General features: G+C 41.6%; 1 protein-coding gene across 2 annotated transcripts in view; it reads left to right on the top strand.

The window, feature by feature from the left end:
* The window catches only part of FKBP5 (FKBP prolyl isomerase 5), an 89,059-nt gene that overhangs the window by 56,425 nt on the left and 18,907 nt on the right, over positions 1 to 13,727 (top strand). For both annotated transcript variants that reach the window (XM_012461601.2, NM_001308526.1), the window contains 2 exon segments: positions 3,885 to 4,041; positions 10,472 to 10,562. In XM_012461601.2, coding sequence (XP_012317024.1) covers positions 3,885 to 4,041; positions 10,472 to 10,562 — 248 coding nt within the window.

Consider the following 13,727-nt stretch of genomic DNA (forward strand, 5'->3'; position numbering starts at 1 on the left):
AGAGCTGCCATGGTTTTTGTTTTGTTTTTGGTTTGGGTTTTTTGGTAGCAGTTTTTAAGCTAATATTAAAAAGAGTAAGTGGAGCTATAGGAGCTGTGCACATCTGCATCTGTTACCACAAGTGGGGCCCCTACTGTGGCAATCAGCAGTCTTTCCGTGGCTCCAAGTGGTGTGTGAGTTCTTGTCAGCAGTCTTGTAGACCTTGTCACATCAGTGTTCCAAGTTTAGTAAACCGGTTAACCCAGCAATACCCTTTGCTGCTTGTAGATGTAGAGAATCGATGAGCTGTATTCACCATGAGGCTGTGATACCTCCTTTTAGTCTGACATTCCGAATATTGTCAATATTACAAGGTGATGGTTTCTTATATACATATAAACTGGGGTGTATGTGTCTGGATGCATATCCGTTTAAGATTTTATAATGCTGCAGGGTCCAATTTTGAGGGATTAGATTTACCAGGAAAAAAGATTGGTCCACATGTAAAGTAGAAAATATTTATAAGATCTATCACAAGTTTTTACTGTCCTATTACAGCATTAGACACTAGTTCTGTCATTTATTGTCTCTTCGAGAGAGACTAGCTACAGTGAATATTTTGCTTTCTTAATTATGCCTTTGTTACAGTTTGATGTTTTTTTGGCATGGTTACTCCATTTATCTGCTCCAACATGTTTATTAGTAGCCACTGTTTTTTCCCCCTAATGATGGGTTATCACATCTAAAGAGAACTTCTGGAATTACTTATATAATTTTAATATCAAATACATACATCAAGCTGAAAACCTGCCTAGGAAACTAACACACAGGCAGGAATCCTTGCAGAGTCTCTGGATTTCCTGTTTTGAAAACACATTCAAACTTGATCAACCAAAAGCCACAACAAATGTACTGATAATTTCCTCCCCCACTAAATGTACTCTCGTTTAAGGGAGGAAGATGATACTTCCAACAATAAACTTGAGACAAAAAAAATTGTTAACTAAGTTGTGAGCTACTACAACAATAAATCTCTATATATGAGACATTCCACAATATATGAGCTGAAATTTACTTTGCTCAGCAAATCTTTTTTTATAAAAGTGTTACCGGGTGTGGTGGCTCACGCCTGTAATCCCAGCATTTTGGGAGGCCACGGCAGGCGGATCACCTGAGGTCAGGAGTTCGAGACCAGCCTGACCAACGTGGTGAAACCCTGTTTCTACTAAAAATACAAAATTAGCCAGGTGTGGTGGCAGTGCTTGTTTGTAATCCCAGCTACTCAGAAGCCTGAGACAGAATCACTTGAACCTGGGAGGCAGAGGTTGCAGTAAGCTGAGATCGTGCCATTGCACTCCAGCCTGGGCAACAAAAGTAAAACTCCTTCTCAAAAAAAACAAAGCAAGAAAAGTGTTATCGTTAGTCTAAATTTCATTGGCAGATTTTTAAATATTTAGGAATGTAAACTTTTTAGAACTCTTAATCTCCTTAGAAACATCAATTTTTACTTCAGTAAAAAAAATTTTTTTTTTTTTTTGGGTAGAATCTCACTCTGTCACCCAGGCTGGATTGCAGTGGCGCAATAATGACTCACTGCAGCCTCGAACTTCTAGGTTCAAGCAGTCCTCTCATCTCAGCCTCCCAAGTAGCTGGGACTTATATAGGTGTGTGCCACCACCCTTAGAGAATTCAGTAAATATATCTTAAGCCTCAGACTCCCTGTAGATCCTCTCTAGTCTGCATATACACTCATGTGATATATATAATACTTTGTTTAACAGCAGATTCCACAGATTCCACATAGGACAGTGATCCCATGAGATTATAATTCCATATTTTTACTCTACATTCTCAATGTTTAGATACACAAATACTATTGTGTTACAGTTGCCTACCATATTCAATACAGTAACATGCTATACAGATTTATAGCCTAGGAGCAATATGCTATACCACTTAGCCTAGGTTATAGTAGGCTGTTCCATCTTGATTTGTCTAAGTACATTCTAAGATGTTCCCACAATGAGATCACCTAATAACACATCTCTCAGAATGTATCCCTATCCTTAAGTGAAGTACGACTGTATTTAAAAATCAAAGTTGAATTATTTTTAAAACGTTTTCCAATTCAGAAGAACTTTCAATTTCCCACAAGTTAATTTTTATTTTCTGTAGAGCATTCTAAAAGTAAATATAACAGAAGGAATTATCAGCATCTATGAGTGTAGGACATAAACTAAAATGCTTATGCCAGCTCTACCCAGCCAGTCCAGCTCTAGCCCTAGTTTGGAGGAGCTGACTTGAGAGTTAGGCCCTTTCTTGTTTGGCCCAAGTTTCCTAGGCCCCATTCTGTGTCTGCAAGGGGAACACATCAAGATGATATTAATACTGGTGAGCTAAAAAAGGGTGGGGTGGGCTGGGCTTGGTGGCTCATGCCTGTAATCCCAGCACTTTGAGAGGCTGAGGCAGGTGGATCACCTGAGGTCAGGAGTTCAAAACCAGCCTGGCCAACATGATGAAACCTCATCTCTACTAAAAATACAAAAATTAGCCAGGCGTGGTGGCACATGCCTTTAGTCCCAGCTACTCAGGAGGCTGAGGCAGGAGAATCGCTTGAACCTGGGAAGTGGAGGTTACAGTGAGCCAAGGTCATGCCACTGCACTCCAGCCTGGGCCACAGAGCAAGACTCTGTCTCAAAAAAAAAAAAAGGAGGGGAGTACTCATTTTGGCAGCACAATTGGAACAATACAGAGAAAATTTAGCAAATCAGAAATAAAAAGAGAGGAAAAGGGTAGAAAGCTTTAGAGCATAAATGTTCAGGGGACATTTTGGCCCCTAGTGTCTATACCATTCCTGTTCATTCTTCAGTTTCTCTCATTTCTCAGACCTGGGCTAGAGGTAATTCAATTAAATGATTAATTGCAGAAATTAGATTTGAAGCTGGTTTCTGGGCTATATTGATATTGAGAGTGATATTATCAAGTCATCGAATCATAGAATTTCAGAGCTTCATTGAGATCATGTAGTTCAAAAGCAGAACAAGTTAGAATTGAATTTTTATTTGAAGATAATAGTTGTCTTACTGGGCGTGGAATGAGTATTACAGAATGAGTGATTTTTAGTCTCTCCACAAGTTATTGATCTAAAGTAGATCAGCCAGTCTTAGAAAAGAAGCATTTTAGGAAATCTCTAGATTAGAATAGAGGCCATTATATTACCTAAGTAGAAATAAAGGGTGTGTGTGTGTGTGTGTGTGTGTGTGTGTGTGTGTGTGTGTGTGTGATGGATTCTCCCTCTGTCTCCCAAGCTGGAGGGAGCCTGGAGTGCAGTGGCATGATCTTGGCTCACTGCAACCTCCACCTCCCAGGTTCAAAGAATTCTTGTGCCTCAGCCTCCCAAGTAGCTGGGATTACAGACATGAGCCACTGCGCCCAGTCAGAATTTTCTTATGAAATCCAAATTATTATATTGCTTGGTGACTGTTATGCTATTATACCAGCCATCCATTTTTCTTATTGCATCAAAAACCTAAATGGAAAGAATAAATACCCTTAATACTAAAAGTAGTTGTAAAGTTTCAGAGAATTGTTTTTCCTAGAAATGTAAGCATCTAGGCCAGACGTGGTGGCTCATGCCTGTAATAAACCTGTTTCTGGTTTGTTACCCACTAAACTGATACAAATATCAGTAATTACAAGTTTAACTTGGAAAGAAATATGGTTGCTCCTAAACTTTCAGACTGGGTAGATGAAGCTTCACCAAGACATACTGCTTGTGTTTCTTTATGAAATGAGAAAGGGGAAATGGTATTTGCTACATTGTTGGCCACTCATTTTTATCACATCACTGAATTAGCCAGTCCTAAGAAGCAGCTCTGTTGACTTTATTGTCTCCTTACCCTCAGTCCACCTGGAAGGCCGCTGTGGTGGAAGGGTGTTTGACTGCAGAGATGTGGCATTCACTGTGGGTGAAGGAGAAGACCACGACATTCCAATCGGAATTGACAAAGCTCTGGAGAAAATGCAGCGGGAAGAACAATGTATTTTACATCTTGGACCACGGTAAGCAGCATACCAGTTTGGAACACAGTGAAGTCACCTAAAGGATAGGGATATGCTTGCTTTTTCATTCAACGTTTTGGCATTTTCAGTGAAGTTAATCCAACAGCGGAAACAATTAAATCAGGCTGCAGTTAGTCATCACATAAACTAATGGACCTTACACTATCACAGAGGTTTGTGAGCATGTTTACTTGATTGATACGTGTTCAGAAAAGGACTTAACAGGCACTTTTTGCTTTTACGATGATTTGTTTTGCCTGCAGTATTGCCAAGACAGGCAGCTATGGACCCTTCTCATATGTGGTTCTCTCACCCCCTCTTCCCTTTTCTCTAAATTAGGCAGGAGGCAGGAAAACATGGGGGTTGGGAGTCAGAGAAGCATTTGGACGATTTACTACCACTTGAACTTGTGCCACTTGTTCTAATACAGAGGCCCTGAAAAAAGAAAAGCACATTCTTCCTGGATATAAAGGCAACGGAGATGACTCATTTTTTGCCTAAATTTTTCCCATCATAAGGATATCCACTAGCGCTTCCAAGCTTAGAACTATCAGACACTGACAGTCTCTCTTGTGAAAACATGTTTAGTATTATTTTTAGATCTAAAATTATACCATGAATCCAACCCTTCTGTCTTGAGAAACAGACCCTTGAGAGAACCCAGGGTGTTTTGTTTCTTTCTGCATGAGAGTGCATCTGCTTATCTAGTGTATCCTCCCTCTGGCTCTATGGATTTCAGACAGTGGGATTCTGAGTTACTGAGAATCTTGATGACCTGCACTGGCCAGTGGGTGATGTTATGCCTTTTGCAGTGTCATTTTGTAGCCTCTGTAGTAATCCAGTGGCAGTTTACGTTTGCCCCAGCACTTGATCCATAATCATATATATATTTTTTTGAGATGGAGTCTTGCTCTGCTGCCCAGGCTGGAGTGCAGTAGTGTGATCTCGGCTCACTGCAACCTTCACCTCCCAGGTTCAAGCAATTCTCCTGCCTCAGCCTCCTGAGTAGCTGGGATTACAGGCACCTGCCACCACGCCTGGCTACTTTTTGTATTTTTAGTAGAGACTGGGTTTCATCATGTTGGCCAGGCTGGTCTCGAACTCCTGACCTCAAGTAATCCACCTGCCTCAGCCTCTGAAAGTGCTGGAATTACAGGTGTGAGCCATCACACCCGGCCCATAATCATATTTTTGGGTGATGTTTTAGCCATGCAACTACCACTTGAAAATCCTTCCAAAATGCTCTACCTTGAACTCTTTAAAGCCCTCACTGAAGCACCCTTTGTATAACACCTTCTTTTTCTCTACCTGGTTCCTCCTTCCACTAACTATAGCCCCCACTTCAGTGTATCTTATTTATATTAATATTTACTCTATATTTGTAGTTTACTCTTAGGTGAAACTAATTCTGTTTCTAGGAGACACTTCTTAAAATTCAGATAGAGCATAGAAAAAGCTGTCTCTTCCATATCCAAATAATCTCTAATTACTTTTTTTTTTTTTCTGAAACAGGATCTCAGTCTGTCGCCCAGGCTAGAGTGCAGTGGCATGATCATGGCTCACTGCAGCCTCAACCTCCAGGGCTCAGGTGATCCTCCCACTTCAGTCTCTGTAGTAGCTGGGACTGTAGGTGTGCACTGCCACACCTGGCTAATATTTGTATTTTTTGTGGAGACAGGGTTTTGCCATGTTGCCCAGGCTGGTCTCCAACTCCTGGACTCAAGTGATCCACCTGCCTCACCCTCCCAAAGTGCCGAGATTGATTACAGGCATGAGCCACTGAACTAGGCCATCTCTGATTAGTTTTAATCACCATTTCAAGTCGTTATAGTAATTCTAAACTCAGAGAGGTGGATTTATGTCTAATACATGTTTTCAAAACTTAAGCTCCCTTAGGAGAAATTCTGTATGTATTATGAGGACATAATGTTATATGAACCAGTTTATATACATTACATTTTAGCCTGGTTGAAAAGGCAGTTGTGGGGACAGATGTCTCAAGTTTAAAGGCAAAGAAAAATAGAAATTGTCTTTATATTTTTTAACACAAACAGTTCTTTTCAGGTTTAAACTGTTTGTTGTATCACTAGTGGTTAGACCCTACTCTGTACTTCCCAGCTGTGTGCACTTGGGCAGGCACTTCACTCTCCTAAGCCTCAGTTTTCCCTCTGTAAATGGGGATAACAGTATCCACCTCATAAAATTATGGAGAGCTGAATGAAATCCTACACGTGTAGGGCACACATGAGCCCACAGTGTGTGAGCTTTTGTTGCTATTGTGACGGCTTGCTATCTCTTCCATTTTACCCTCAGACCACAAGAAAAAGGAAATCCTGTTTAACATGAGATAGATTTTACAGATCTTTCCAGGCATAAAAGTTGTCAATAGGTTTTCATAAATTTCTAGGTATAAAAGTTTTTTATGGCCAGACGCAGTGGCTCATACCTGTAATCCCAGCACTTTAAGAGGCTGAGGCGGGCAGATACCCTGAGGTCAGTAGTTCGAGACCAGCCTGACCAATATGATGAAACCCTGTCTCTACTAAAAACAAAAAAATTAGTTGGGCATGGTAGCATGTGCCTGTAATCCCAGCTACTTGGGAGGCTGAGACAGGAGAATCGCTTGAACCCAGGAGGTTGCAATGAGCCGAGATCGTGTCATTGCACTCCAGCCTGGGCACCAACAGTGAAACAACGTCTCAAAAAAAAAGTATTTTATGTGTTTTATGGAAATAATTTAGCGTATTTAGAAAGGAACATAATTTTTGTTCAAGGTGTTGGTATATTGAATTATGTGGAGTGCATGCTCTGTAATGTGAGACTGGTGCATATGCATTGCATAGTACTATATATATGTAGAAAACGCCTACAAGCTGTATATATGTATGTGTATATATGTGTACTTCTTATATGTTGTTTGTGTGTGTGTGTGTGTGTATAAAAACCTTACATGCTAAGCATGTTTTCAGTGCTTACAGTGAATTTACTTGTTTTATTCAGGTTCCCACTTCCATAAAACATTGTATCTAAATGTTGCAGAAAATTTCCAAGGCAGACCTTCTCTTTGACTCTGATACTCTGATAGACTCTTGGGAAGAATGGTTCTTTTCTCCCCCCCGCCCCAAGACAGGGTCTCACTCTGTAACCTAGGCTGGAGTACAGTGGCATAATCTGTAGCCTCGAACTCCTGGGCTTAAGAGATCCTCCTACCTCAGGCTCCCAGGTAGCTAGGACTACAAGCGTGCACCACCATACCTGGCTAATTTTTTTCATTTTGTAGAAACAGAGTCTCACTATGTTGCCCAGGCTGGTCTCAAACTCCTGGACTCAAGCAGTCCTCTAGCCTCAGCCTCCCAAAGTGCTTGGAATTACAGACGTGAGCCACCACGCCTGGCCTAGAATGTCTTCATAAGAAATTCATAAAACTGGCCAGGCGTGGTGGCTCACGCCTGTAATCCAAGCACTTTGGAGGCCAAGGCAGGCGGATCACCTGAGGTTGGGAGTTCAAGACCGGCCTGACCAATATGGTGAAACCCCATCTTTAAAAAAAAAAAAAAAAAAAAAATTTTTTTTTGATAAAACAAAAAGAAATTCATAAAACATTTCCAGACAGTCCATTTTTCTTTCTTCTTATTGGGACATTATCTTCCCTTTGTATAAATAAATCTTTTTTGTTTTAGGTCAAGTGTAGATAGCTTTAACTTTTTCCTTCCCTTTCCTTATGTTTCTGTCATGCATGAACCCCAAACAAAAACACAGGCTACTGGCTGGGCATGGTGGCTCACACCTATAATCCCAGCACTTTGGGAGGCCGAGGCAGGCAGATCACTTGAGGTCGGGAGTTCGTGACCAGCCTGGTTAACATGGTGAAACCCCATTCTACTGAAAATACAAAAATTAGTCAGGGGTGTTGTCAGGCGCCTATAATCCCAGCTTCTCAGGAGGCTGAGGCAGGAGAATCGTTTGAACCTGGGAGGCGGAGGTCGCAGTGAACTGAGATTGGGCCACTGTACTCCAGCCTGGGTGACAGATTGAAACTCTTGTCTCAAAAAAAAAACAAAAAACACCAGGCTACCAAGAGCCATGGTGTCTAGTTATGAGGCAGTATGAGTCAAAAAAAAAAAAAAGCACCTACATTTTCTGGGGACACACAGGGTCTGAATTTAAACCCTTCCTTTACCACTGCCTCTCTGTGTGACTTCTCAGGAAGCACTTCTCTCTAAGCCTCTGTTTCTTCATCTGTAAAAAGGGAGTGATTGATAAGAGCTTGTAGTCCAAGTGCTTCTTATATGCACATTAAGACTTAATGGTCATTAATAGTCATTATTTGTATCTCTAATCTCTGGAGGCTAGTCTTAATTCAAGGACATTAATACTGAATTCCTTCTGTTACTATAGTCTAGATTATCTTTCGGTTAGGTCCTAAGATTCCTCTTGTGGTGTTTGTTTTTTAGTTGGATGAGTTGAGTGCCCTGGTTCCTTCTTTATGCAGGCTAACAACTTTCTGTGTAATATGGAAGTCAGGATAGGTGCTGCCAGAATAGCTTGGCGTGAGCTTCCACCTCCGCAAGATAATGTGCGCCACACCACGTATCTTGACTGAATCGCTTCATTTTCACCTGCGGGAGACCGTAGAAATATTTACCTTTAGTCTTCTTTAATCCCATCAATAATAGGATACTTGATGCCTCTCTTGATACACCCCCACATCCCCACCCCCACCTTCCTCTCAGGCAGATTTTCTCATCCTCAGCGCTGTTGACAATTTGGGCTTACTAATCCTTGGTCATAGGGGGCTGTCGTGTGCATTGTAGGATATCCAGCAGTATTCCTGGCCTCTTCCCACCAGATACCAGTAGCACCTCCATAGTTGTGACAACCTATAATGTTTCTAGACGTTGCCAAAGGTTCCCTGGAAGGAAGAGGAGTTAAAATCACCCTGGTCGAGATCCATTGGTCTAAGGCAAATGCCAGATCATTTGTTGTATTTGCAACTGCTTAGCACAGGACTCCAAATGTAACATGCTGTCAGTAAACATATGCTTAGCAAGGACTCACCTACCTACTGAGGTAGTTACAGATTTTTTTTTTAATTTATCAGATGGCAGAAACAAAATAGTACATATATACATCTAAGATCTCAAAGTAGAAAACTAGGCATCACTTCTTAAAATTGGTCACTGGTAATTACGTCCTTTTTTATGTCTTTTTGGAAGATGCCCTGTGCCCTGCTCCTTATTCCTACCAGCTCTTGTATCTCTATTCCTGTTTCTGGCTCCAGCTTCCATTTTCTGTGTAACAGTGGAGGTGAGTGAGTAAGCATTTTTATTCCTGGAAAATTCAGGCAAAAGGTAAAGAAAGTGGTGCAAGCAACAAAATGTGAGTGTTTCCTTTTACACCCTTTGCCCCAGAGAAAACTGGAGGTATTAGATCAACCCAGTTTTGACCTCTTTCAATCTGTACCCTGAAAGTTTGAGTTTACTAAGTTTTTTGTAAGACCATTTCATTTATTAAAGAACAGCTTGACTTGCAACAAATGGGAACAGAATATATTTCGGTGAACACCTGACTTATATGTTGGGCCTTGTTGTAAACACTGGGAAACAGTTGAACCAGACAGAGCTCTGCTGGAGCTCCCATTCTAGTAAATATCTGCTTCCTGAAGACATTTAACTTGCTGGAGATCTTACCTGATACAAAAAAGATTTGTATGTCCTCGGTTATTTTATTCAGTAAGTTTTGGCTAAAAGGTATAGAATCTTACACTCTGATAGCTACAAGCCACAAGAATATTTCTCTAGAGAAGGTGTCAGAACTTGCTAGGGCAGCTTATTTTTGAGTATATCATTATGTTATTTGTGTTCCTTCATGTGCTTTTAAAAAACTTAAATCGTGTGAAAACTTTTCTCTCCTGATATGTGAGCCTTTCCTCTTCATTTATGTGACTGGAAGTGCTACTACTAGAAGGTGAGAGCACTTTAAAGTTAAAACCTTATTAAAACATACTTCTGATGAATACCACCCTAAAAATTACAGTGGTTGTGTCTTCCCTGTCCTTCCTGCTGATAAAACTTAGGGGGAAATTCCTAGTAGCTAAATCATGGCCATTTTATAAAAAGAACTAGATATAAAGTCAAGTATGGAAAAAGGCAGTGACATTTAAAATCTCATTAATCAAGCTGCCCGAAGGAGTACAGGTGTTGCATTACATGTGAATGTGAAGGAGAAAACTAAACCTAGCCTGGTTTCTATGAAAACTGTAGCAATGATACTTCACACTGTATCTTCTGGTCAACATCTGGTTTGTCTTCTGGGTCTCTGACATATGTAGCTTGCAAATAATGGCTCTGTTGATGCCTCAAAATACTAAAGGAAGTGCCTGGAAATACACCAATTCTTTTAAAGTTTTATTTTTTATTCTCCATTTCAGATATGGTTTTGGAGAGGCAGGGAAGCCTAAATTTGGCATTGAACCTAATGCTGAGCTTATCTATGAAGTTACACTTAAGAGCTTCGAAAAGGTGAGAAAATACCAACTTCCTTAAAATCATGGTAGATGTCTTCTGCATCCACTTCCTATAAATCAGTATCTTATCTTAGTAGGTGGTATAGATGAATGGTGTTTATTCATTATCAAGTTTGTCTCTTGCCTCCAGCACTGCTGCTAAAGAATGGGACAACTGACATAGCACAGCCAATATACAACGAAGGAGCTCCGTGTTCTTATTTTGTTCTTATGTGTCAGCTTTTTTTTTTTTTTTTTAACTATTTTGGGTAGAATCCAAGACTTGTTCCCTTATTTGTTCCTAGACTTGTTCTTTTTGTACTTTTTTTTTCCTGGGTTGAGGACAGAAAGGTTCACATTCTGCCAAGTGACTCCTTGGGGGAGTAGGGTGCAGCTTTTCAGAGCTGAACGGATTGTACCCTTCACAGGAGTCACGAAGAGACCTGCACTGTAGCCGCAAGTTGTTATCCCAACTGCAAGTCTTCGAGGGCTACTAGGCTCTGTGACCAGGGATACAAGAAAGAAACCTCCTAACCCTGGGCCTTTTCTTTTCATACTTCTCCAAGTGGAGAAGAGAGAGAATTTGTCAGTTGCCTTGGATTCCAGAGACAGCATGCCTCCTTGAACATATTTCCATCTCAGTTTCACTCTGGAGGCTCCCAGCATCAGCTGAACTGGACACACAGCATATACCTGAGCTAGGTCTGCTGTCATCTTCAGCCACATGCCCCTGGCATTTCCAAAGCCCCACCCTTTGTGGAGCTCCTCAAGGACTGCATTTGTATTCTTTTTTTATTCCCACATAGTGCTACCTCCACATTCTGTACATTGAGCTTTTTTTTTTTCCAAGATAGAATCTCACTCTGTCACCCAGGCTGGAGTGCAGTGGGTGCAATCATAGCTACTGCAGCCTGGACTTCCTGGGCTCAAGCAGTCCTCCACCTCAGCCTCCCAAGTAGCTGGGACTATAGGCGCATGCCACCGCACCCAGCTAATTTTATTTTTTGTAGACATGGGGTCTCACTGTGTTGCCCAGCCTGGTCTCAAACTCCTGGTTTGAGCCATTCTCCTGCTTTGGCCTCACAAAGTTCTGGGATTACAGTGTGAGCCACTGTCCCTGGCCACATTAAGCACATTAATATAAATGGAAACATGACCATTTATATTTTATAGATTCAGTAAAAAAATCATTCTCCTGTGGGCCTGTACCTTTGGGCTAAGAAGGCGAGGGGAGGCCTGCTTTGAGATTCTCCTCCAACAGTGACATTTCTAATCATACCCCTTCCACTTCATGTCCTCCAAACAAACATATGCTCTGGTTATGACCACTGATTGTTGTCAAATAACCTCTTCCAAAGGCCTGCTAGCTCAGCACTGATCCCCTAATGCTGTCTTCATAGCATATTGTGTTTTTTCTTACTGTTAGAGAGAAGATAGTCTTTAGCATGTGGTTATGTAGACCTCTGGCTTTCCTATTTCCATTTTTTTTTTTTTTTTGAGACGGAGTCTTGTTCTGTTGCCCAGGCTGGAGTGCAGTGGTGTGATCTTGGCTCACTGTAACCTCCACCTCCCTGGTTTAAGCAGTTCCCTGCCTCAGCCTCCCAAGTAGCTGGGATTACAAGTGCATGCCACCATGGCTGGCTAATTTTTTTGAATTTTTAGTAGAGACAGGGTTTCACCATGTTGGCCAGATTGGTCTCGAACTCCTGACTTCAGGCAGTCCACCAGCCTTGGCCTCCTATGTTCATTTTTATAAAGCACGCTCTTCCTCTGGACACTACTTATTAGGACCACTTTCCCAGTGGTGTGCCACAGCAAGCCTGTGCCCTGTCATTGCTCCAAGAATATATTCATACACTGCTGCTTGGTATATTTGAAATTATATGAAGGTATATGATGATATTTGAGGCAATGTGATTTAATCCTCTACCTTGTAGTATTAGGAATATTCTAGGCCAGGCTGGGCGCAGTGGCTCATGCCTATAATCCCAGCACTTTGGGAGGCTGAGGCAGGTAGATCACCTGAGGTCAGGAGTTTGAGACCAGCCTGGCCAACATGGTGAAACCTTGTCTCTACTCAAAATACAAAAATTAGAGAACTGATCCAAGACGGCTGATCACTAGCAGATCGGGCTCGTAGCTCCCAGTGAAAGCGCAGAGAATGAGAGGACGCCACACTTTCAGACGAATTTTTGTTGCTCACGGACTAAGATTCCCAGCGGAGGAGCCCCACGGGTCGCCAGGGCGACTCTTGTAGCCGGCGCGGCGGTTTTGCTGGCGCTGGCGCCTCAGTGCGGCCGTTCTTGGTGCAGAATCCGGAGATTCCCGGGCAGAAAAGCACCATCAATCTTAACACCGCTGTTTTGGCCGGCGCAGTGGATTGCTCAGATTTCGGCGCTGGGAATCAACAAGTTGGATGTCTGCTCAGAGACCTACTTAGAAAGTCGGTAATTACAAAGACGACAGAGGGATAAATATATAACGAAGGGAAGAAACCAGCCTAAAAAGGCAGAGAATACTCAAAATCAGAATGCCTTTCCCTCTACAGGGGATCGCAGTTCCTCATCAGCAACAGAACAAGGCTTAATGGAGAACGAGTGTGTTGCATTATCAGAAGCAGGTTTCAAAAGGTGGGTGATAAGAAACTTCTGTGAATTAAAAGAACTTGTTCTAACCCAATGCAAAGAAACTAAGAACCTTGAAAAAAGGTTTGACGAAATGCTAACGAGAATGGACAATTTAGAGAGGAATATAAGTGAATTGATGGAGCTGAAAAACACAACACGAGAACTTCGCGAAGTATGCACAAGTTTAAACGGTCGAATTGATCAAGCAGAAGAAAGGATATCATATGTCGAGGAACAGCTTAGTGAAATGAAACGAGAAGACAAGATTGGAGAAAAAAGGATAAAAAGGAATGAGCAAAGTCTCCAGGAAATATGGGACTATGTGAAAAGACCTAATTTACGTTTGATAGGTGTACCTGAATGTGACGAAGAGAATGAATCCAAGTTGGAAAATACTCTTCAGGATATCATTCAGGAAAACTTTCCCAACCTAGCAAGGCAGGGTAATATTCAACTCCAGGTAATAGAGAGAATACCACAAAGATATTCTTCAAGAAGACCAACCCCAAGGCACATAATCGCCAGATTTATTAGGGTTGAAAGGAAGGAGAAAA

This window comes from Aotus nancymaae, unplaced genomic scaffold, assembly GCF_030222135.1.
Source record: "Aotus nancymaae isolate 86718 unplaced genomic scaffold, 86718_ANA_hifiasm-v0.15.2.pri h1tg000040l, whole genome shotgun sequence".
Classification (NCBI taxonomy): Eukaryota; Metazoa; Chordata; class Mammalia; order Primates; family Aotidae; genus Aotus; species Aotus nancymaae.